General features: G+C 37.2%; 5 protein-coding genes across 5 annotated transcripts; 4 read left to right on the top strand and 1 right to left on the bottom strand.

The window, feature by feature from the left end:
* The first annotated feature begins 745 nt into the window (after nucleotides 1-745).
* LOC9302440 (probable serine/threonine-protein kinase PBL5) lies at nucleotides 746-2,773 on the top strand. The gene is made up of 5 exons (XM_002866320.2): nucleotides 746-1,068; nucleotides 1,428-1,558; nucleotides 1,633-1,822; nucleotides 1,902-2,317; nucleotides 2,413-2,773. Exons 1-5 carry the CDS (start codon nucleotides 891-893, stop codon nucleotides 2,650-2,652), a joined length of 1,155 nt encoding a protein of 384 aa, XP_002866366.1. The 5' UTR covers nucleotides 746-890; the 3' UTR covers nucleotides 2,653-2,773.
* Nucleotides 2,774-2,940: 167 nt separating this feature from the next.
* On the top strand, nucleotides 2,941-5,637 carry LOC110228024 (ankyrin repeat-containing protein At5g02620). Its single transcript, XM_021024074.1, has 4 exons — nucleotides 2,941-3,131; nucleotides 3,228-3,636; nucleotides 3,948-4,360; nucleotides 4,591-5,637. The coding sequence occupies exons 2-4, from the start codon at nucleotides 3,273-3,275 to the stop codon at nucleotides 5,458-5,460; spliced, it is 1,647 nt and encodes a 548-aa protein (XP_020879733.1). The 5' UTR covers nucleotides 2,941-3,131; nucleotides 3,228-3,272; the 3' UTR covers nucleotides 5,461-5,637.
* Nucleotides 5,638-6,107: 470 nt separating this feature from the next.
* On the top strand, nucleotides 6,108-7,577 carry LOC9302439 (putative F-box protein At5g60060). Its single transcript, XM_002866319.2, has one exon. The coding sequence runs from the start codon at nucleotides 6,396-6,398 to the stop codon at nucleotides 7,518-7,520; it is 1,125 nt and encodes a 374-aa protein (XP_002866365.1). The 5' UTR covers nucleotides 6,108-6,395; the 3' UTR covers nucleotides 7,521-7,577.
* A 1,062-nt stretch (nucleotides 7,578-8,639) lies between these two features.
* LOC9300742 (BTB/POZ domain-containing protein At5g60050) lies at nucleotides 8,640-10,809 on the top strand. Its single transcript, XM_002866318.2, has 2 exons — nucleotides 8,640-9,669; nucleotides 9,773-10,809. Exons 1-2 carry the CDS (start codon nucleotides 9,115-9,117, stop codon nucleotides 10,718-10,720), a joined length of 1,503 nt encoding a protein of 500 aa, XP_002866364.1. The 5' UTR covers nucleotides 8,640-9,114; the 3' UTR covers nucleotides 10,721-10,809.
* On the bottom strand, nucleotides 10,776-21,276 carry LOC9302438 (DNA-directed RNA polymerase III subunit 1). Its single transcript, XM_021028641.1, has 28 exons — nucleotides 21,060-21,276; nucleotides 20,867-20,956; nucleotides 20,361-20,490; nucleotides 20,007-20,156; nucleotides 19,596-19,770; nucleotides 19,060-19,253; nucleotides 18,777-18,886; nucleotides 18,588-18,687; nucleotides 18,233-18,445; nucleotides 17,997-18,145; nucleotides 17,433-17,574; nucleotides 17,211-17,351; nucleotides 16,590-16,778; nucleotides 15,992-16,199; nucleotides 15,802-15,895; nucleotides 15,298-15,532; nucleotides 14,783-14,974; nucleotides 14,388-14,486; nucleotides 14,009-14,212; nucleotides 13,713-13,928; nucleotides 13,376-13,523; nucleotides 13,126-13,277; nucleotides 12,760-12,915; nucleotides 12,570-12,680; nucleotides 12,345-12,439; nucleotides 11,779-11,983; nucleotides 11,472-11,674; nucleotides 10,776-11,191 (listed from the first exon to the last, which is right to left on the bottom strand). Exons 2-28 carry the CDS (start codon nucleotides 20,932-20,934, stop codon nucleotides 11,140-11,142), a joined length of 4,131 nt encoding a protein of 1,376 aa, XP_020884300.1. The 5' UTR covers nucleotides 20,935-20,956; nucleotides 21,060-21,276; the 3' UTR covers nucleotides 10,776-11,139.
* Between the last annotated feature and the right edge of the window lie 68 nt (nucleotides 21,277-21,344).

Genomic DNA, 21,344 nt, shown 5'->3' with positions numbered 1-21,344 from the left:
CTTGAGACGAAAGTTATCGCCTTAAACATGGAGTAATTTGCCTTTAGGAAATGAGTGTCTGAGTAGTGACTACATTTGAGCAACAAATTTGGTCTAAAAGAGAGATTCCCTTGGAAGATGTGAAGAACAAAAAATAGTTTCGCAAAGTGGCATTGTCTCTCTAACATGAGATTCTCTTCAATAGTCTTTAATTTGGATTCATTGTATATAGTTCTAGTAATTTTTCTTTTCATTTATTTTGATAATAAAGTCTGTAAAGATTATTGCCATGATTTTTGTTTTTGAATGAATGAATGTTAAATTTATTCAAACCAATAAAAACCCCTGTTTTATAATATATGCCATGAATATTAGTACGCAAATCTTGTGTAAATATCATATTTCTTCAGATATAATATTGTACGTGCTATACATATATATTATTTTATTTTATTTAGTCACATTGTACTTGCTATATACTACTATTTATGTTCTGCAAACATTATTTTTTACTCATGAATTTTGATTACTTTATTGATAATTCTTCAAAAGTCTTTATCTTTCTATTTTCGCCAATCTCTTAGTTACACTTTTTATTCAAAAAAAAAAAAAATCGTATGAGTCTAATTTTTTTTTTTTTTTTGAGTCTAATTTGTGTATAATTTAATTTTATCATAAATACAAAAAAATTACGCATAGAAGTTAGAGCGCATATATGTTTACGTGTATATATATATTCGGCGAGTTCTTTTAGTGTTTATCATTCGACTCTCTGTTGCTCAATCTTTCTCGCTCTAGTGTTCTCGTAGAGAGTCTCTCTCTATCTAATTACATTTTCCGGGAAAAAGTTTCTCGGGAAAATTATAAGAAAAAAAGTCTCAAGAAAGATTTATCTTCGTTGAATCGCTGCGATGAGTAATCGTTTCATATGCTGTTTCGGAGGCGGAAGCTCAAGTAAAGTAGTGCAAGATCCATCGGAACTACCGCAACAGCAACCACAAGAATCACCGGATCCATCGGATTCATCCGATACATCGGAACAACCAAATTCACAACCGCATTCATCGGGGGGAAGTGGTGACGACGAAGGTGAATTTGGGAATAATACTTATGGAAATGACTACACACAAGAAACTTCTCGTTTTCTGATTTCTTGTTCCACAAGAAACTCTGTTTTTAGACAAGTACAAGCAAATCTGTTTTAAGTGTTTACTTCTTTTGGAATTACAAGTAGTTTTGATCTGGTTTTTACTTTCACATGACATTTCTGCGTGTGAAAGAGTAGTAGAGTTCTTAATGTTTTGAAACAAGTTTCTCGATCTTGTGAAATTGATTTGGGGTTCTTGTTCTTCGTTATCTTTCTTTCTTTAGATCTTGAGAAGTTGATTTAGGGTTCTTGTTCTTGGTTATGTTTCTTTCTTCCTTAACTTATAGTAATTCATTTACAGCTCCGAGTACGGGAGTTAAATTTCGATGGCGTGAAATCGAAGACGGAACCGAAAACTTCGGGATAACACATTTGATCGGCCAAGGCAACTACGGCAAAGTCTATCGCTGCAATTTCCCAAGAATTCATAAGGTATAATAACCCAAAAGTCTTATGGTTAAAATCTGAAACTCAATTGCTAAATTTAGCAACTTTGGTGTAATTAGGTTGGAGCTGCAAAGATTCATAATAATAATATCACAGCTGCTCTTAGTGAGTTCATAGCAGAGACTACAACGTTATATGCAGCTGATCACCCAAATGTGATTAAACTTCTTGGCAAATATTTTGGCATACAAAAAAGTGTCCTAGTCTACGAATTCATGCCTAATGGCTCTCTTGACCACCATCTCTTTGGTAATCAATAAAAAACCTAATCAACTCTGTTTAAGTTCTATACCAATTCCAGTTTTGTTAACTCTTTCTCTTTTTGTAGCTCAAGCAAGGCAGGTTCAGGGTCTAACGAAGCCAACTCGGGTTTTGGATTGGAACACAAGGATGAGAATTGCTGTGGGTGTAGCCGAAGGTCTGGTTTATGTACACCAGGGGCTTTATGCGATTCACAGAGATGTCAAAGTCGAAAACATCTTACTTGACAATAATTTTGTGCCGAAGTTGAGTGATTTTGGATTTGCGACTAAGATCGTTTACAATTCAAACGGTGTTGAGAGGCAGAGGGAGTTCAATTCGAGTGGAACTCAAGGATACATAGCACCGGAAGCAGAGGAGTTCGGGTTGATTTCGACAAAGTCCGATATCTATAGCTATGGAGTTTTTCTGTTAGTGCTTTTAACTGGAAGGAAAGCTTATGATATGAAGAGACCTGTTGCGAAAGAGAAACTCACTGATTGGGTATGACTCAAACTTTGTATCTAGGTTTTGTTTTTATACGTTCCGTAAGTAATGTATTAATTTAGGTTTTCTCGGATGTATCTTTTTTTTTGCAGTTAATGCCAGTATGGACTAGACTGGAGTATGCGCCTATGGTAGTTGATGTTGCCCTCGGTAATAAGTATTCGGTTGAAGGTTTAAACCGCCTATTTCAAACTGCGAGGATGTGTATAAACGCACAGGCACTTGAACGGCCTGCGATGGATTTTGTGGAAACGATGGTTCGTGAAGCTGCAGCTTTCCCAGTACTCCCAGAGGAGACCCCTGTGACCGAGAGGTGTTCGACTTCGACATAAGAGGTTTTCTCAGGCGGTTTTATGTAGGCTTTATTTTTTTGGTGTTTGTTTTTTCAGAAACATATTATAGACTTTGTTGTGTAACGGATGGTTTTGTTAATGTTTCTTCCATTTGAGACAAGATCAAGGTGTGAAACTTTTGAGACAATGCCATCTGTGCAATAGTTGTTAATCAACGACTGAGATCTCTTTGTCTTCATTTCTCTGTTACAAAACTTTCTTAAAATAGGAGAGAAGATGAGGGAGAGGAAAAAACAGAACAGAAAAGTTCTTACCTCTGGAATTTTCTTAGATCCTAAGTCTTTCAAAACAATCTTTTTGATTTCCGATGCGTTGGTTTGGATTCGAGTTCCACGAGAACCCACTAAATCAACTGGATCATATGGATGATTCTTCACCTATACGAGACATGTTGTGAAAGATCTTGACTCTTGATCACATATACCCACAAGGCCACAAGAAGCTTTACCGGCTGTTAGGTTATCTTTAGACCCACGTCTCTTTAAATGTTTCAATTGAATTTTTTAGCGATAACATTCAAAAATTAATGTTGTTTTTGATCCCATTGGGTATAGGAGTCATTCGTTGGTATTGAATCTATTTGTAACCACGTTGATAAAATGGAGGAAGCTTCAACATCGACATCAGCTCCAATGGCTGCAAAACCAACCGTTGTTAGAAAGACAATGGCGAAGCAATTCACCGGAAAACGTGAAGATTCGCCGCTCCATTCGGCTGTTAGACGCGGAGATTTCTCTGCGGTGAAAGATATTTTGAGTAATCATATGGAATCAGAAGAGGAACTAAGAGAGTTGTTGCGGAAACAGAACCAATGCGGTGAGACTGCTCTTTATGTGGCGGCAGAATATGGTGATGCCGAGGTGGTTGCAGAGCTCATCAAGTACTATGATCTCGAAGACGCTGAGACCAAAGCTAGAAATGGGTTCGACCCTTTCCACATTGCTGCTAAACAAGGAGAATTGGGTATGAATTTTTTCGGTTTTCTATCACCTTACCATATGAAGAAAGTTTTGATCTTTGTTTGATCTTAAGAATTGGGAAGAAACAATTACATAAAAATATGATGAAAGTGTTTATCTTTGTTTGATTTAAAGAACCAAATTCACATATCGAAAATTCGATCAAAATTATTATTTATATAATCATGAAAGTTTCCATTCTTTTTATTTATTGAAAGAATTGAGTGGAAACAATTTCATAAAAATCTCATGAAAATTTTCTATATTTATTTACGTGTGATAAATTGACGAAGTTTGAAATCTTTTTTTTTATAGACGTTTTGAGAGTACTAATGGAAGAACATCCGGAGCTATCAATGACGGTGGACTTATCAAACACGACGGCTCTACACACGGCGGCAGCTCAGGGACACGTAGAGGTCGTAGAGTATCTACTAGAAGCCGCAGGGAGTAGCCTAGCCGCGATCGCAAAGAGCAATGGAAAAACAGCATTGCACTCGGCGGCTAGGAACGGTCACGCGGAAGTGGTAAAGGCGATTGTGGCGGTGGAGCCGGACACGGCAACGAGGACTGATAAAAAAGGTCAGACGCCACTCCACATGGCGGTGAAAGGACAAAGCATTGATGTGGTGGTTGAGCTAATGAAGGGACATCGGTCGTCATTGAATATGGTTGATTCTAAAGGGAACACTGCGTTACATGTTGCTACTAGGAAAGGTCGCATTAAGGTTCGTAAAACATCTCCAATAATTCTTGTTTTCAAATTAAAATTTTAGTATTTTATTAAAAAAAAAAAAATTTAGTATTTTAAATGGTAAAACTTAAAATTTACTTTTGTAAAATGTGCATGCAAACATAAAAATTAAGTTTGACATTTAACGAAATTTATATGTTGCAAATTAAATGTAAAGGCTATGATTGGATAATATAACTTAGGGAAATTTTAATGTGATTGCAGATAGTGGAATTGCTTCTAGATAACAACGAGACAAGCACAAGCACAAAAGCGATAAACAGAGCCGGAGAAACGCCGCTTGACACGGCTGAGAAAACCGGCCATCCCGAGATCGCCGCGATTCTCAAAACTCGGGGCGTTCCCTCGGCTAAAGCCATCAACAACACTACTCGACCAAACGCAGCGCGGGAGCTCAAACAAACGGTGAGCGACATTAAACATGAAGTTCATCACCAGCTAGAACACGCTCGAGAGACGAGGAAACGCGTTCAAGGAATCGCCAAACGCATTAACAAAATGCACGTAGAAGGTCTTGACAATGCAATTAACTCAACCACAGTCGTGGCGGTTTTAATCGCAACTGTCGCTTTTGCCGCCATTTTCACCGTTCCAGGACAATACGCCGATGAATTGAGTTCGCTCTTACCGGGACAATCTCTCGGAGAAGCGAACATTGCGGATAGACCCGCGTTTGCAATCTTCTTCATATTCGATTCAATCGCTCTTTTTATATCTTTAGCGGTTGTGGTGGTTCAGACTTCAGTGGTTGCGATTGAACACAAGGCGAAGAAGAATATGATGGCTGTGATAAACAAGCTGATGTGGTTAGCTTGCGTTTTGATATCGGTGGCTTTTTTGGCGTTAGCGTTTGTGGTGGTTGGTGAAGAAGAGCGGTGGCTAGCGGTTGGAATAACGGTGTTTGGTGCGACGATAATGCTCACGACACTTGGGACAATGTGTTATTGGGTCATTATGCATCGAATTGAGGCTTCGAATGTGAGAAAGTCGAGAAAAGAGTCGATGGCAAGATCGAGACAATCAGGATTGTTGGAATTTTCTGGGATTTTAACTAAGAGAATGTATGCTATTTAGTGATTTAGAGACAAAGTGTATGTGTTCAGTTTTGTTCTTGAAAGATCTTTTAAAGATGTAGAAAGCAGAGGCCCTAACGTGTGGAAGAAGTAAACAAAGTTTAATGGTGAAAATTTGTTTTTTCTTCCGTTAATGGTTTATGAGGCCATTATTTTTAGTTTGCAACTTTAATTAAAATGTTCTCTCTTCAAAAGTGTATTAGATGCAGCGTTTTGAAATAGTATTGAACTTTAACCATTAGAGCATGTGCAACGGATGAGACTTTCAAAGCCTCTCATCTATATTATTTTAATACATGTAATTTAGTTTGTTTTTTATTTAAATTTTGGATGATAAAAAAAAAGCTCATAACCAATAATATTATGACATGTGTCATAATAGTCTCTCAAGGGTTCTCAAGACTTCTCATTTGAGAATCAATTCTTATCCCTCTCTTCTACTTTTTATTATTTTTAATTTTTATATTGTTAAGAAAAGAATTTCCACTACACATGCTCTTAAATTTTTTATTCTATTGAAACATGTTATAATTTGCTTGTTCATCGCTGAAAGTGAGGAGTAGACAAACTATGAGTCAACATTTTTTTAAATTAAATTCTTTATCTATATTGTAAACAAGAACTAATTATTTTCATAACATTTCATTAATTCTATATCCATGCAAGAAAGCATGGGGTTTGCTACTAAACTATGTTTAAACTACAAAGTACAAAGAGATAACAATGGCACACAAATAGACATTATGCAACATATTAAACCACAAAGACAAACACTGAAATAGACATTTATGATTATAATAATTAAAAATGAGAAATGATGTCAACATCAAAGATGAATCATAACGACATTATATTGACATTATACAGTTATATGAGGCAATTCCTAAACCCAACAAGAACAGAACAGTTCCATAATCCTCTCTTTTGTCCTCTTCCATGGATTCTTCTTCTCAATGGTCTGATCTTCCTTTAGATATGCTTGAGTTAATCTCCGATCGTCTTGACGACGACGACTCATCAGACACCATTGATCTCCTCTGTCTCCGCTCTGTATGTGCCACTTGGCGTCTCTCTCTTCCTCTCTCCAACAACAACAACAAAAATCCTTTGTCTAAATTCCCAAAGTATCTTCCTTTTTGGTCATCATCTTCTTCATCCTCTGGTTTCTTCATTCTGAAACAGAGCAGTGTCTATGAACTCGAAGCTCCTTTGAATCCGAGAAGCTGGTTGGTTAAGATTCAAGAGACATCTCCAGGGAATATGCGAGTCTTGGATCTCTTCTCAAACGACAGAATCTGTTTCTTACCAGAGAATTTCCCGGAAAAGATCGACTTGCAGGAGTTTCATGTGAGATTGGTTCGTAGAACTTATCGTATGGACTACGCAAACAATGGTGGTGAGATTTCTTGTTTCTGGTCTTTAAATTCCGACAAAGTTGTGATTTTGTCTTCAGGGGAAGACTCAGCGATAGTGGCTATTCACAGTGGTGGGAAATTAGGGCTTTTGAAGAGTGGAAACGAAAAAAGATGGAGAATTTTGGATAATTCATGGAATGTGATTTACGAAGACATAATGTTGTACAGAGAGAATTGTTGCATCGTTGTAGACGATAAGGGTAAAACCGTAATTTACGATGTGGATTTCAAGGTTTCGGATTTGGCTGAAGGTTTGGTCGGAGGAGGCGGTCACAAGAAGCATCTTGTGGAATATCCCGGCGGAGAAGTGTTGCTTGTTGACAAATACGTGAAACACGTTTGGTGCAAATCGGAGGTTTCGAAATCTGCGGTTGAGTTTAGAGTTTATAAGCTGAAGAGAGAAGAGAAGAGATGGGAAGAAGTGAGAGAATTAGGAGATGTGGCTCTCTTTATTGGAGATGACTGTTCTTTCTCCGTTCAGATTCCGGCCGGAGATTCGGCCGGAGGTTTTATATTCTATAGAGATTATAGGAATGGAGGAAGAAGCAGAGGTGTTTGCAGTGACGGTGATGGTGTCTTCAATGTGGAATTTGAGATGCAGAGTGATTTTGTATTTCCTATAAAGCCCAAATGTTTTGGCCCATAACATGATTTGGGCCTCTAATTCTATGGTCCAATTTTATTAATTATGAATTCAAATGGCCCAAACGTAGCTAAATTTTTCCGATAATAATTATATCGCAAACAATCAGTCAATCACCGTTTTAAGACATTTTGGTTGAACGGTGATTGTTTATAATATAAAGAGAGTAGATCACATTAAAATATACATACATGTTTAATATCCATGAACAAATGGAATACAAAGTTAATGAGTGTAAATGTGATATACTCTCTTTATATTATAAACAATGATGTGTATTAATTGATGTTTCATATTCATGATTACAACATCTAACGTTACATTTGCCATGAGAGAGAGGTAACCAGAGTTTACAATAGACGTTAATGCTTTGGGCCACTATTGCCTTCCCACAAATTGACATTATGTAGTCGGTGGTAGAACAAGTTTGAGCTTGATATTGATTGAATATATGTACATAAATTTTATTGAAAACTTACGCATATAAACGACAAGCCCGGCTCTATACATGTGTCCTTGGTGCTCATGCACAGGGTCCTTGTAATTTTGTGTCTTTTATCATAACTAAATTTACTAAAATTAGGGTCCAAAATTTTTTTTTTTTTTAAAGCATGAGAAATAAAGGTTAATTTTTATTTCAGTTCAGTGTCCTTAAATTTTTTGAGCCGGCCCTGATAAACGACAAAGTTTTAGTTGATTGAGAAGTTCCAAGAGAGAAAATCCAAAGTCAATATGCTTTTGATCAAACGCATAATTCTAATATTCATGAACAGATGATTTATATCAATTTGTCCCATCGGCTTTCAAATCCATGTGTACCCCCCTAAAATGGGTATACTTTCAAACCGGTTCTTGCTCAGGCTAGACCGTGCTGATCCGATCGATGACAATCAAACCGGAAGGACCAATGAGTTTGTTTCTTTGTAACCAAAAAAAATTCCAATAAGAGACCAATTTAGAGATGTCAAGAAAAAAGAGAGACCAAATTAGATATACTAATTACTTTTTTTTTTTTTTTTTTTTTTTTTTTTTTTTTTTTTTTGTAAACCTGATATACTAATTACTAAATGCCAAATTTTAACCGTAAAAGTTTGTTACCTTTGGTTTTCTCAAATTCAACTATGAAAAAAGGAAAAAAAACTACACATGGAGGCAATGATCTATCTATCTGTAAAAGTTTACATAAAACAAGTAGCTTTGTTTTTTCTTCAGGTTTCTTTTTAAATCATTTTTCTCTCACTCACCATTGCAATTGTAATTTTCCTATTCACAGATCCAAAGTCCTTTCATTTTCTTGGATTCTGATTCTCCCAAATTCATTTTTTTCTTGTGTGGGGAAATCTGCATCTTTGTCCACCTCTTTTATTTTCCCAAGAAAGAAAACAAATTCCCACAATTTTCTTGTCTTCTCTTCAACTTCTTCTTATAAGTTCCAGCTTTTTTTTTTTTTTTAGTTTCCCCAATTATCTCCTTTTCTTGTTTGTTTTTGAGATTTCTACTAAGAAACTGAGCTTAATTTTCCCGCGGGAATTTTCTTAGAATCACAAAGTTTCTTTTTTTTTTGCTCTCGTGAAAGTTTGAGAAATTTACTTCTTCAATGGCGTCAAGAGAAGTATCAACGATGATCAAACAAGGGTTTATCGCAGACCCTTCTCTCTCTTTTTCTCCGTCAAGAATCACATCTCCTGTTAAGCTCTCCTCTCCTCCTCTTCCTCCGCCACCTCCTCCGCCGCCGCCGCCAAACGTATCGGCTCACTCAAATCCGACTCTTTTCGACATGATGTCAGACGAGCACAACCGCGAGCTACCACGAAGGAAATCTCACGCGCGTGTGGCTCAAATCTTGACGGAGTTCAAGAACGGCGTCGTTTACGGCCATAGTCTCGGGCCAGGCGACGTTAAGCTGACTGTGGTGGGTAAAGACGGTTACAGAGTCACCATGGATGTTCATAGGAAGGTTTTATCAGAGAAGAGCAGGTTTTTCATGGAGAAGATGAATTCTAGAAGAGAGAAAGGAGTATCTCACATGGTGGAGATAAGTGAGTGTGATGATTTAGAGATTTATATAGAGACTGTGGTTTTGATGTATAGTGATGATCTCAAGAAGAAGTTGATCGGTGAAAATGTCATCAAAATCTTGGCTTTACTCAAGGTATATATATTGTCCAATTCGATTTTGATAAGTGTCTTCTTGGGGTTTGTTTTGCTTTGGTTTTGAGATGGTTTTAATGTGTGAATCTCATTTTCTTGGCTAGGTTTCTGCAGCTATCTCGTTTGATGAAGGAGTTATGTCATGTTTGGAGCATTTGGAAGCTGTTCCTTGGTCTGAAGATGAAGAAGAGATTGTTGTTTCTTGTCTTGAAGAGCTTCATCTTCCTGACGATTCTGTCACTTTGATTCTTCAGAGAGTTTCATCTCAACCTACCCCTTCCTCAACGAGAACTAGAACCGATGATATCTTCTTGAAGCTTCTCACTGGTGTACTACAAGCAAAAGATGATAAAGCTCGGCGAGAGATGAAAGTTTTGATCTTTAAATTGGTTAGAGAAGAAGCTGATTATGATGTCTCTAAAGACACACTCTATGGTTTGTGCCATCGATGTCTCACGTCTCTTGTGCTTTGCTTATCTGAAGTGACCACACAGATGAATGATCCGGGGATAGACCGTGGTGCTCTGATGGGAGAAATCGCCAGAGAAGCTGATAACATGCTGTGGATGGTAGATATATTGATTGAGAAGAAACTGTGCGGTGAGTTTGTGAAACTATGGGCGGATCAAAAGGAGCTAGCGAATCTTCATTCCAAGATCCCGACGATGTACAGACACGAAATAAGCAAGATCACCGCGCAGATATGTGTTGGTATTGGTAAAGGAAGGATCTTGGTGAATCGGGAGACTAGGTTTGCGGTTCTGAATACATGGTTAGAGGCTTTGTATGATGATTTCGGGTGGATGAGACGGTTATCCTCAAGATCTCTGGATAGGAAACTGGTGGAGGATGGACTCAGCCAGACCATATTGACCTTGTCGTTGAGACAACAGCAGGTGATTCTAATGAAATGGTTTGATCGATTTCTGACCAAAGGCGATGATTGTCCAAATGTTCAGCGAGCATTTGAGGTGTGGTGGAGAAGAGCTTTCATAAGACAGGTCTTGACAGAGCCAGATGCGCCGCAGCTGCAGATTACACTCTATGACTAACTCAAAATAGAATAAGATTGTTACCCTCAAAATGTCAAATCTTTGTTTTCTTTCCTTTGATAAACTGTTACTAATCAATTTCAATGGGATACCAAGATTCAAAAGAAAGTGGCTCAAAGATATATATCGTCTAAAACAATGATCAGAACAGAAAGAAGAAAATAAACTCGGGGCAAACAATCTTTCCCCTTTGTAGACCAAAAAGAAAATCCGAGTTTGAATCTAAAGTATGCTGCAGAATCCTATACGGGGCTATCGAAATTGGTAGATTGTCACTCGGCCTTTGCTTAGCCGTTAGTATGCATATTGGGAGGTGGAATTAGAATCCAAGAATTGGTTTCATCTGCACTGATCTTGCGTTGCTTGTCATCTCTATATATTCGGCATGTGAACTGCTATGAAACTTTGTTTCTGTCTTTTCAAGAGATGATTGGATCAGCTCCATATTTCAACTTGGGCAGATCATCGGTCCTGTAGATCAAGATTAATCGCAGAGTTAGTTTACAAACGAGATTCATATGGCAATGGCACCAATTGAACTAAAATGGTATTTGGTATCGGAATCTCTGAATACAATGAAAGGATAAGTATTAAGCTTAAGCATATGTTTAACGTTTCCATTTTTTTCTATATAAAAAAGGGCTCTTGAAACAAGATGAGATGTCGCATAAGTCTATCAGAGAACTCGAGTAATGTCATAAGCAAAAGTCACAACCTCAACCCTAAAAAACAGAGAGGAATGAAATCTGACCTTTGGAGAACTTTGAGTATTCCGGTTCCGAGCTTCATTGGTATGCCCATAATCACACATTCTGTAACTCCCTCTATGTTATCAACCTTTCCGCTAATAGCTGCACTAAATAAATGATCTCCAGTCCTCTCAAAAGATGCCTGCATCAGCACACTTTTGTCCATCTTCTGAATCCCAGTTCTTTGTATCCCGAGAACCTCCCCCTGATCAAGAAATTGACGTGACATTTAATCATTAACATGACTGTATTGGAAAAATATTATAAAAAGAGATCATAATAACAGATTCAAGTGTCCTTAGAACTGACCCTGTAAGTCATGACATCAGCCAAAAGCATCATGTGACGGATGTCTATACTCATACCATGGTTTCCCATAACTGTCCCTATTTCATCAATAATTGTTGTCCTTGCAGCCTCGATTCCAAGTGTTTTGCTCACTTCGACAACATTATTACTTGTAGTAGTTCTCCCATTGATTCCCGGTGTCCCCATAACAGCCAGGAGGTTTGTGCTGAAACATATATCAAGCAAAATATTCAAAATCTAAGATATCATGCACAATTTTGTCGATGACTATCCTTCGAAGTTCTGAGTCGGTTATTCATAAGAGTTTCAAACTGGACATGTATTTGTTTCTAGAAAGCGTTTTGTTTATTTCAAAAGTTTGGTTTAAGCACGTGAAATACTGACAATTCATATCAGTGGCTTACCAGAAACAGAAACAGAAACAAAGACTGCTTAATAAACTAAATCAAGGATTCACCAAAACAAACCATGCCCAACGAGGACATGAATTATCAGCTAAGCTAGCACTTATAGGAAGGACAAAAGACAGAGGAAAATCTCATCTCTTGAAGCTCGAGAAAACTTACCCCTCCACAAACAGTTTCCACCTTGTCTTCCCATCTATCTGTTTATTTTTATCCATATCCTCTGCGACAACAACTCGCTCAACTGTTTTGATCCCCTATCATAACAATTCAACAGAATGAATTCTCTCGGTCGGTGAAAGAGAGATTGTACTCAAAGAAAGAAATTAGGAAAAAATCGTAAAAACAATGTATATATATGTAAGAGAGAGGTTTAACGAATATCACATTCACTATGATATTTGGCAGCACATTCTTCAGATTGTGGAGATTGAAATGAGTCCTACTTTTATCCACCACAGGAGTAATATCCAATCCCGTATCTAAAACCCTAATATCCTGCAAAATTTACATTGCAAAGAGACTTAAGATCTGAGTGCACCACAATGAATACAGCAATAACAACTAAGGACCTTACATTATCGTTCAGTTTGATTCTGGGGGTCTTTAGGATGGAATTTTTTACCGACCAGGGGCTTATAGACAAACATGCCTCCTCGATTATTTTATTGTCAAGAATTATTCTCACTGACGCTGATGTTGAAGTCATTAGCACCTCGATGCTCTCAGCAACCTGGTCCATAATTCAAGTGGATTTTGACAACATGATTGGTAAAAACAGTGATAAACAAAAAGAGTATCTAACAAGAAGGTGCTGAACCAACGATCCAATAGTTGATATTTCTAAAATGCCATCGCAATATGGACTTAAAACAAGCAGCGGCGACCATCAAATACTGGATATGTAAAAGAATTCAGATCAAATTGTAGAGGGAAAGAGAACCTGTCCTAAAGTAGTTTTTTCAATGCGTCCTTTCACCCATCGTGCACTAGTCAATTCCAGGGGGTTCTCAAGTTCTGCAGAGATGACAGGTGTGCTTATATTTTTAGAAGCATTGATAATTTCATTGATTCGGGGGACTCCTTGTGTGATATCTGAACCAGAATTAAGAAATCAAAACAACTAGTACTCATATGTAAAAGCACTAGTTTTATAGCGAAATTCAGAAAATAAGCATTTTCAGCAAGGATACTCATGCTCGCCACTCCAGCAAAGTGAAAAGTTTTCAGAGTCATTTGTGTCCCAGGTTCTCCAATACTCTGAGCTCCTATTGTCCCAATTGCAGTCCCAGCCTCAATTTTTTTTTCCCGATAGCGAGATACACAAATTTTTACAAATACCTGCATATTTATATATATCAGACGTAAGATCTCAAATTATAGAAATATCCACGGGAGAGAATAGGTGTGATAATTTCTCGTTAATTAGATGTAGCTAACAGTATATATGATCAAGGACCGGCACAAAACTGAGATGCAAAATGCACCGAGTATTTTTCTTCTCCAAAAAAGGAAGACAAAGAGAATCACCTCGAGTTGCTTATCAGTCACACCAGATGCTTTATATAAAACCTGAGGCGTGCTTGCAGACTTTACTCCGAGCAAGGAAACAAATTCTCGAAGAGATTTCACAAAGGCGTCAGTGCAAACCCGACTTTTATCATGTCTGACTAATTCCTCTTCAAACTTTTGCGACAACTCTTCTGAGGAAAGATAATTGTGGTGAGATCGAGGAGGACATGTGGCCTACAAAATGTACGTACCGATTGTGACAAAACTCTAAATAAAGAGAGACCAAAACCAATATACAAAAATCCAAAAAGCACCTGAATTTTCAGAAATAATCTATCAAAATTTAAAGGAGCTCCATCCTTTCCTTCCATTAGTGCTGGGTCCATTCCATCATCCCCATAAGTAAATTGAAGTATACATCCGCTGGCATTTCGCACTGTGTTATCATAATGGACTAATAGATCCTCCAAAGCTTTCATCAGTCTACGAGACATGTAACCTGTACTTGCAGTTTTCACCTGCAATAGACAAGAAAATCGTTACAAGTTACAACAAGGTGAAGACCATCTTCGGTCCAGGTGTTAAAACACTGTCACGGTGTCACCCTTCAGAGAACCATCATGGCTGTCTCTTTCTATGAACAACTTTTTCATATTTTGCCAGGATGGAAAAAAGAAAAGGATTTATGCATACCGCTGTATCAACTAGACCTTCTCGTCCACCCATAGTGTGAAAGAAAAATTCTGTGGCAGTAAGACCACTGTAGAACGAATTAGCAACAAAACCTTTAGCCTGCGATGGCAAGAAGACATAAGATCAGGGTCCTAGCTCTCAAAGTAGTAACCGGAAGTTAGTGTAATCAGGCTCCCATAGGGTGATGCCCAAGAAGCCTACTACAAATTATTCAGTGGTGAGTAAATGTCTACTTGTTCAGGACACCTCCAATAAATAGCTTAAGAAATTTTCCAAAACATTTCTGATAATTAGGAGCGCTACCAGCATCCATTATGTTAAAGATTGCTCAGAGGGGTTAAAATACAGGGTAGTAACTGCAACGCAAGAGAGATGGAAATAGCACAAAAACTTACTGCAGGTGATTTGGACATCCTAGGGAAATGAGGAAGACTTCGATCTATAAATCCATCAGGAGCACGGTGACCATTAACTGTCTGCTGACCAACACATGCGACCATCTGACTGATATTGATAGGAGATCCTTTGGAACCACATTGTGACATGATCAAGGGACTATTTCTCCAATGTAATCCGCTCATACATGCCTGTATATCAAAAATAAAATGACGAGATGAAGCATTAGTATTTTGGTAGGTAACCAGGATCTGGATTCATTTTCATTTGAATACAGTAGATAAACTATCAGAGATATTCCTTCAATATAGATTTTTTTACTCCTTACTCATCTTGGAAAAATATATCACTCACCTTTGAAACAAGATACTAATGGAACTAGAACGCAAAAAAAAAAAGAATTGATTGCAAATCAAAGTGTCACGTTAGCCCATACACGTATCTTAGTAAATTAAATCACATATGTACCTTAGAACATGAATTTACTAACTGAAAATAGAAGCTACGTATTTACCTTCCCAGTGGCCTCTCGAATTGTATTGAGAATCCCTGTTATTTCAGCTTCTAATGATTTTGCACCATCTAGACCAGCTTTAAGTTGCAAATTTCCTCGATTAAATTCTTCAATTTTGCGATGGCACTGGTCATATCCGAACTGGATGCTATCTTTTCTTTCCTTATTCAACTCTTCACCAGGTTGTACGTCATCAATTCCAATGGAGAAGCCATGGATTCCAATCCACCGAGCACTGCACAAAACAAGAGAAAAAGCTACCAGTTAGACAAGAAAACTATGCATTTACTCGATGCAGCAATGGCAGATAGCAGAGAAAGGTCATAGAAAACACAGCACATACAAAGCAAGAACCGAGAACATTTGAAAATATTATAGAGATGAAGCAGAAAAGCGAAAGGGCAAGACAAAGATGGATAATAAAGATTGAAATGTTGCTGCGAGATCAAGGAAAAATTAGTCTGAAGAGATAAGACAATCCCATATGCAGAAAAATGAACTCACCTCAATTTTGCTAGCCGATTCATGCAGACTGCAGCAGCATGGGAGTTGTAATCTCTTAGAAGAATAGAATATAATCCATCCTTGTTTCCATTTCCTAGAGAAAAATATCAAGTGCTCAAAATTTAGAAAATTTCCAGAATAAACAGCTATCTGCTGCATTTGCTACATATGCATTCCATCTTGAACTTACCTAACGTAGCCTTCCCCAATTGTCCTGATATTAGCTCACTGTTTCGAAAATAAACCCATCCATCATTTACGCACATTGTTTCATCGAAACCATGCTCTCCCTTCTTGAAGTTCTTCTCTTTCACATTAAGAGTTACGTAGACTCTAACACTTGCATTTGGACGCAGCAAAACACTAAAAAGCTGTTTACCAGTCCAAAGCTCTATTGGCTGCATCAAATATAGCATCTGGATAAGAAATTCAATAGAAGGAAAGAAAATGCTAAAAAATGGCAGAAGAATTCCCAGTGTCCACAACTTATTTGACTACGCAGATTAAAATATCAATAACTAACAGAGTTTGAAGTTTGAACTCATTGATTAAACTAAAGAAAATAATGTACAATTTCATACAACCAAACTATTATCGTTCAATTTCAGAATCAGTGACGACGGATTACCAGAATAAATAGCGCAGCAAAAAGCTAATGAGAAATTAACACACGCACAGAAAAATATATATAAGATAGTTCATAGCAACAGAACAAGCTGTAGCTATCTAACATTCTCAAGTCAGTTGTGATGAACTACAGAGGTGAAAAACGTGCAGAAGTCTCATACCTTAAGGATTGTGGGTGTGGGCAAATCTATGGCATCCATGCCATCTCCCATGTAAGAACATATAAGTGAAAAGGCTGCACGGTCATAAAATGTGTCCTTCCTCGTTATCAAAAAGGAAGTTGTCAAAAAGTCCTGCGTTGATGCTACTAAAATTTCTCCATTTTTTGGGGTGCACAAATTGTTTTGTACCTGAGATACCAACCAAGGGAGAAGTCAATTATCACCCACATAATTATTAACAGTTAAACAGACTAGGAACCAACAGCTCATATAACAAACACAGCTTAGATGAAACAATTTCCTCGCTTTTACTCTATCATCATTTCTGTCCATTGAGATCGTTCATATACACATTACAAATGAAGTTTTTTCTAACATTTTAAACTCATCGTTTCCTCAGCTCCAGGATCTAGATCTTTTAAATTGCTTCGGAAAGCCTAAAGGTTCAGTTAAAATTCATTGGTGAAATTTGTTAGGCAAGACTCCATCTCATCATCATCTGGTACTTATGTATGTATGTGTGCATTAATATGAGCATATAGAGTGTTAGATGTAGCCAACATCTATATAATTGACTATCCCCACGAAACTTCATATGATGCTAAGTAAAAGAGAAGGTACCCCCATCAATGTGATAGCCTCTGTCCGAGCCTCCTCTGTTTGTGGTACGTGCATGTTCATCTCATCACCATCAAAATCAGCATTATATGGGTTACAAACCGATTCGTTGAACCTCAATGTTCTCCAAGGCATTATTCTTGCCTATGGGACAACAAATGTAAAATTAGGATTACTATGAGGGCAAGAGAAAATTATGACTAAGCATTATAAACCAGTACTGACCCTGTGACACATGATAGACATCCGATGCAGACTCGGTTGCCTGTTAAAAAGAACAGCATCCCCTTCTTCTAAATGGCGGTCAACTATGCAGCCAATGGTCAGTTCATCAGCAATACGCTTACGATAATCACCAACCAAAGTCCTGAAATGAAATGTGTTAATGCCCCCATATGATGGACAAAAACCCAAGCAAATGACCCTATGAGGACTATGCAGTCCTTCAGTGGTATTAGGTATCTACTTCAGTTCAGCAATAGTGTTTACCTATATTCTCGAAACAAATCTCAGTGATTTGATTTGGCTTCATTGAGAGCGGAAAAGTTGTTACTTGCATATTTTCATTTCTACCTATGTAATTTACCTGTTTGTGTGTGTCTATACCATGAACCAAACCTATATACGAGTCAACATAAATTTGCAAGTACACATAATTTTACTGAAACTGAAGATCATTTTGACTGTGAAAACCTAGCTATCTAGATATATTAACTCATCAAGATCAGTTTCCCCCCCTTAAATAGTATTCATTAACCAATATGTAACAAAACTAGCACACAACATTACCTTGAAGAACCATCTGGATATCTGACATTTCTGGCACCAGGGTATTTATTAGGGCCATTACGGACACATTGCCTCAACTTCTCAATATTATGACGGGAAACACATTCAGGAAAAGTTAAGATCCGAGCCATAAGGATGGGAATTCCTACCTGAAAAGTTTAGTTACCTTAGTGATAGGTTACACCAAAAATATAAACACAAAAAGCAACAATTAAACACCACTTAAGATAAGTTACCTCTGTAATTTTCAGATTGGGATCAGGTGAAATAACAGTTCTACCAGTGTACTCGACACGCTTCCCCGACAAGTTTGCACGGAAACGTCCCTGTTTTCCTTTAAGACGCTGAAGAAGTCCACTCAGTGGTGTTTTCTCTGGCTGGTTTTGTACACCACGGACTTCACTGTTAATGTATTTTGCAACCTCGCTTTGAACTGTATCCCATACTTGCTAAAAATAAAAAAATCATCAACAAATAAGAAAGAAGAAAAATAACAGAACCAGATATAGTCCTAAAAGAAAACTGGAATAAAAACGTAAACCAAAAAATCATTTTGAAGTAAGATTAAACAAAAACAGGGACTCCTTGTACCATGTTTTTGGGCGATGTGGTAGGTTGACTTAAAATTCTATGAAGACAAGCATTGTTTTGAATGATTAGCTTTAATCGCTCTGTTATGTCGTTTTCATTGCTGCAGTAAGAAAACACATTCTTTCAAGAAAAATCCCAGGAACAGAAAATATAACTGACATGAGAAAGATAAACAAAACGATAGCTAACCTTCGAGTACCACCAATCATAACAGACGGTCGGATGGATAAAGGTGGCACAAGCATGCACGTTGTGATAAGATTCTCAGGTCTATGGGCAATATAAAGAAGTTCACAGTCCTATTATCGATTTCCGAAAGAAAAAGGAAAAATAAAAAGAATCAGCATGACTGAATTATTTTTATATAAGAAAATCCGTTTATACTAATGCATATGTTCTGAGAGAAAAAGAACATACCGCAGGAAACTATGTAGAAAAAATTGGGCATTATAGATAAAAACTCAAAATATACCTTGTCACTCATTCCTTTAAAAAGCCCGAGCACCAAGTTAGGATCAAGAACATAGGTAAGAGGATTTATTGCTCTAGTAGACTCCTTTGTGTGGGATATTGCAGATTTACATTCATCAACCTCTCCACCATGGATTTTAGATCGGTCATGGCTGATGCCTATACCCATCTGCGCTGCAATCTTTTTTACCATGCCTGAAATTTATCAATAGATTAACCATTACCAGGATATCAAATTGAATTGGGTAGATAGAAGCAGTATCAAGAACATAGCATAAATAAGAATAGAACACAAGTTCAGATTAACCAATAACAGAGGTTAAGGATTTTGGAAATAGATATTACAATTCCAAAAAATCCCCAATTTTCTGCTTGCGCTACATAAGAAACTTATTCGAATGTTCTACGAGCTAAATTTTGCATCTAAGATGAAACGCATGAAGAATGAGAAAAGAAATCAAGGTTATAAATTATTAACTTCAAAAAAGCATCATCGAATCTAAATAGTTTCAGCCAAAAAACAGTTCAAAATTATACCATTCAGGTAGCCACATTTTTTGCACGTTATAATTCTCTGGCTTGCCATCGTACTGCACTTCTTGACAACCGCTTTCGCCAATTCAGTCTTCTTCAATGGCTCCATTTTGGGATTCCGCATCTTCCTTAAGTGATCTTCATACAATTTCTCATCTAAAAGCATGTTGGAACAGCGCTGTGGGGAAAAAACAATATTTGTGAACTACTGTTGATGCTACAAAGACAACAATATGACCAGCCAGTTTTTTTTAATGCAAAATAGGCATTGTCTGGATTTTGAAAGGCATCTTCTCAAGAAACAATTTTTTATGCTGGATTTTTCTCTACTTTCTCCATTCAACAAAAGTAAAAGGGTCGACTAACATAAAACAGAACAGACTCTAGAGAGGCATAATCTGCTAACTCTGTTACCTTACAAATGCACTTCAAAATGTCAAGGATAAAATTGAAGAATCCAACGTTGTAAACTGGGAGGTCAAGCTTCAGATATCCATAGTGTCCCGGACAATTTTGGAAGTTTCCGTCACAGGTTGTGCATATAGACTTTTTGTTTGGAGGACCCTGCAAAATCGTAATGAACAAACTATTTAGTAATAATCTTCTCAAAATGACAAAAATATCTTGGAATAGAGAATGTTTAGAATCATATGTACTGATGCAAATAACAGCAGGAGGCAAAAACATAACATAAAATAGTTGCCATGGTTATAGGCATAAGAAGTTAAACCAAGAGAGATAATAGGTATATATAAGAAAATCGGATACCATTCGAGCATCCAACAAGCCGTTTTCATAGGGTTTAAGATTGGTCTCGTAGTAATTATTCTTCCATACTTGAACTTCAGCAGCTTTCATGACCTCAAGATCAGAAAGCACAGAGAAGTTTATGCTTTTTCTGCAGAGATAATAGTAATGTCAAAAATCCCACCAAGAAAAACAACAAAAACTGGCAAACAAGTTTTGTTCCACAATATCAAAATCTCAAAACTAATATTCATTGTATCAAATTAAGATCATCATAAAAGAAATCTACAGACAGACATAAACAAAGAATCTTAAAAGCTTTTAGCAGAGAATATATCATCTAGTTGACATAAGAATTCAGACACCCAAAAATCCAAATTTCAGAGCTTGGAACAAATATATAAACTAGCAAAAAGAAACGAACTTTATGCACAATGAGTATGATCCAGCTGCTAAAAGGAGCGTACTTGGGAAAAAATATATCAATAGAGTAGTTTAACTTGAGGAGAAAAACTGAAAGAACATACATTTTAAGAGGACCAACATCTTCGATGTAGGGTTGTTTAGTGAATTCAATTTCCATCTTCGTCTCCATCTCCTCCAATCAAAGCTGCAAACTTTTTAACCCAGAAGGAAAAAAAAAACCGACTAAGTTTCGAATCGGAGTAAGAGAAGAAAAAAAACAAAGTAAACTCGAGACCGATCGAAGAATCAACTTACAGTGAGAAAGAAGAGGGTGAAAAAGGTGGGTTTAGGTTTAAGAAGAAGCAGCAGAGCTAAGTAACAGGCGGGAGATAGGCTGGGAACGGAAGAAAAATGGATGATCCAAGCAGACCAAAAACAAACCCAAAAAAAAAACCAGAAACCCTAGATGTGGAGATCGAACTCGAGACCTTGGAATGCTTGACCTAGGGCTCTTTGCCACAGCGCTATTTATTCTAAACATTAATTAGGTCGCGAGTTTTTATATATAACTATTAGTTCTCGAGCTTTTTTTTTTTTCTA

The sequence above is a fragment of the Arabidopsis lyrata genome (genome assembly GCF_000004255.2).
Source record: "Arabidopsis lyrata subsp. lyrata unplaced genomic scaffold ARALYscaffold_8, whole genome shotgun sequence".
Classification (NCBI taxonomy): Eukaryota; Viridiplantae; Streptophyta; class Magnoliopsida; order Brassicales; family Brassicaceae; genus Arabidopsis; species Arabidopsis lyrata.
This window is presented reverse-complemented; position numbering and strand designations above follow the sequence as displayed.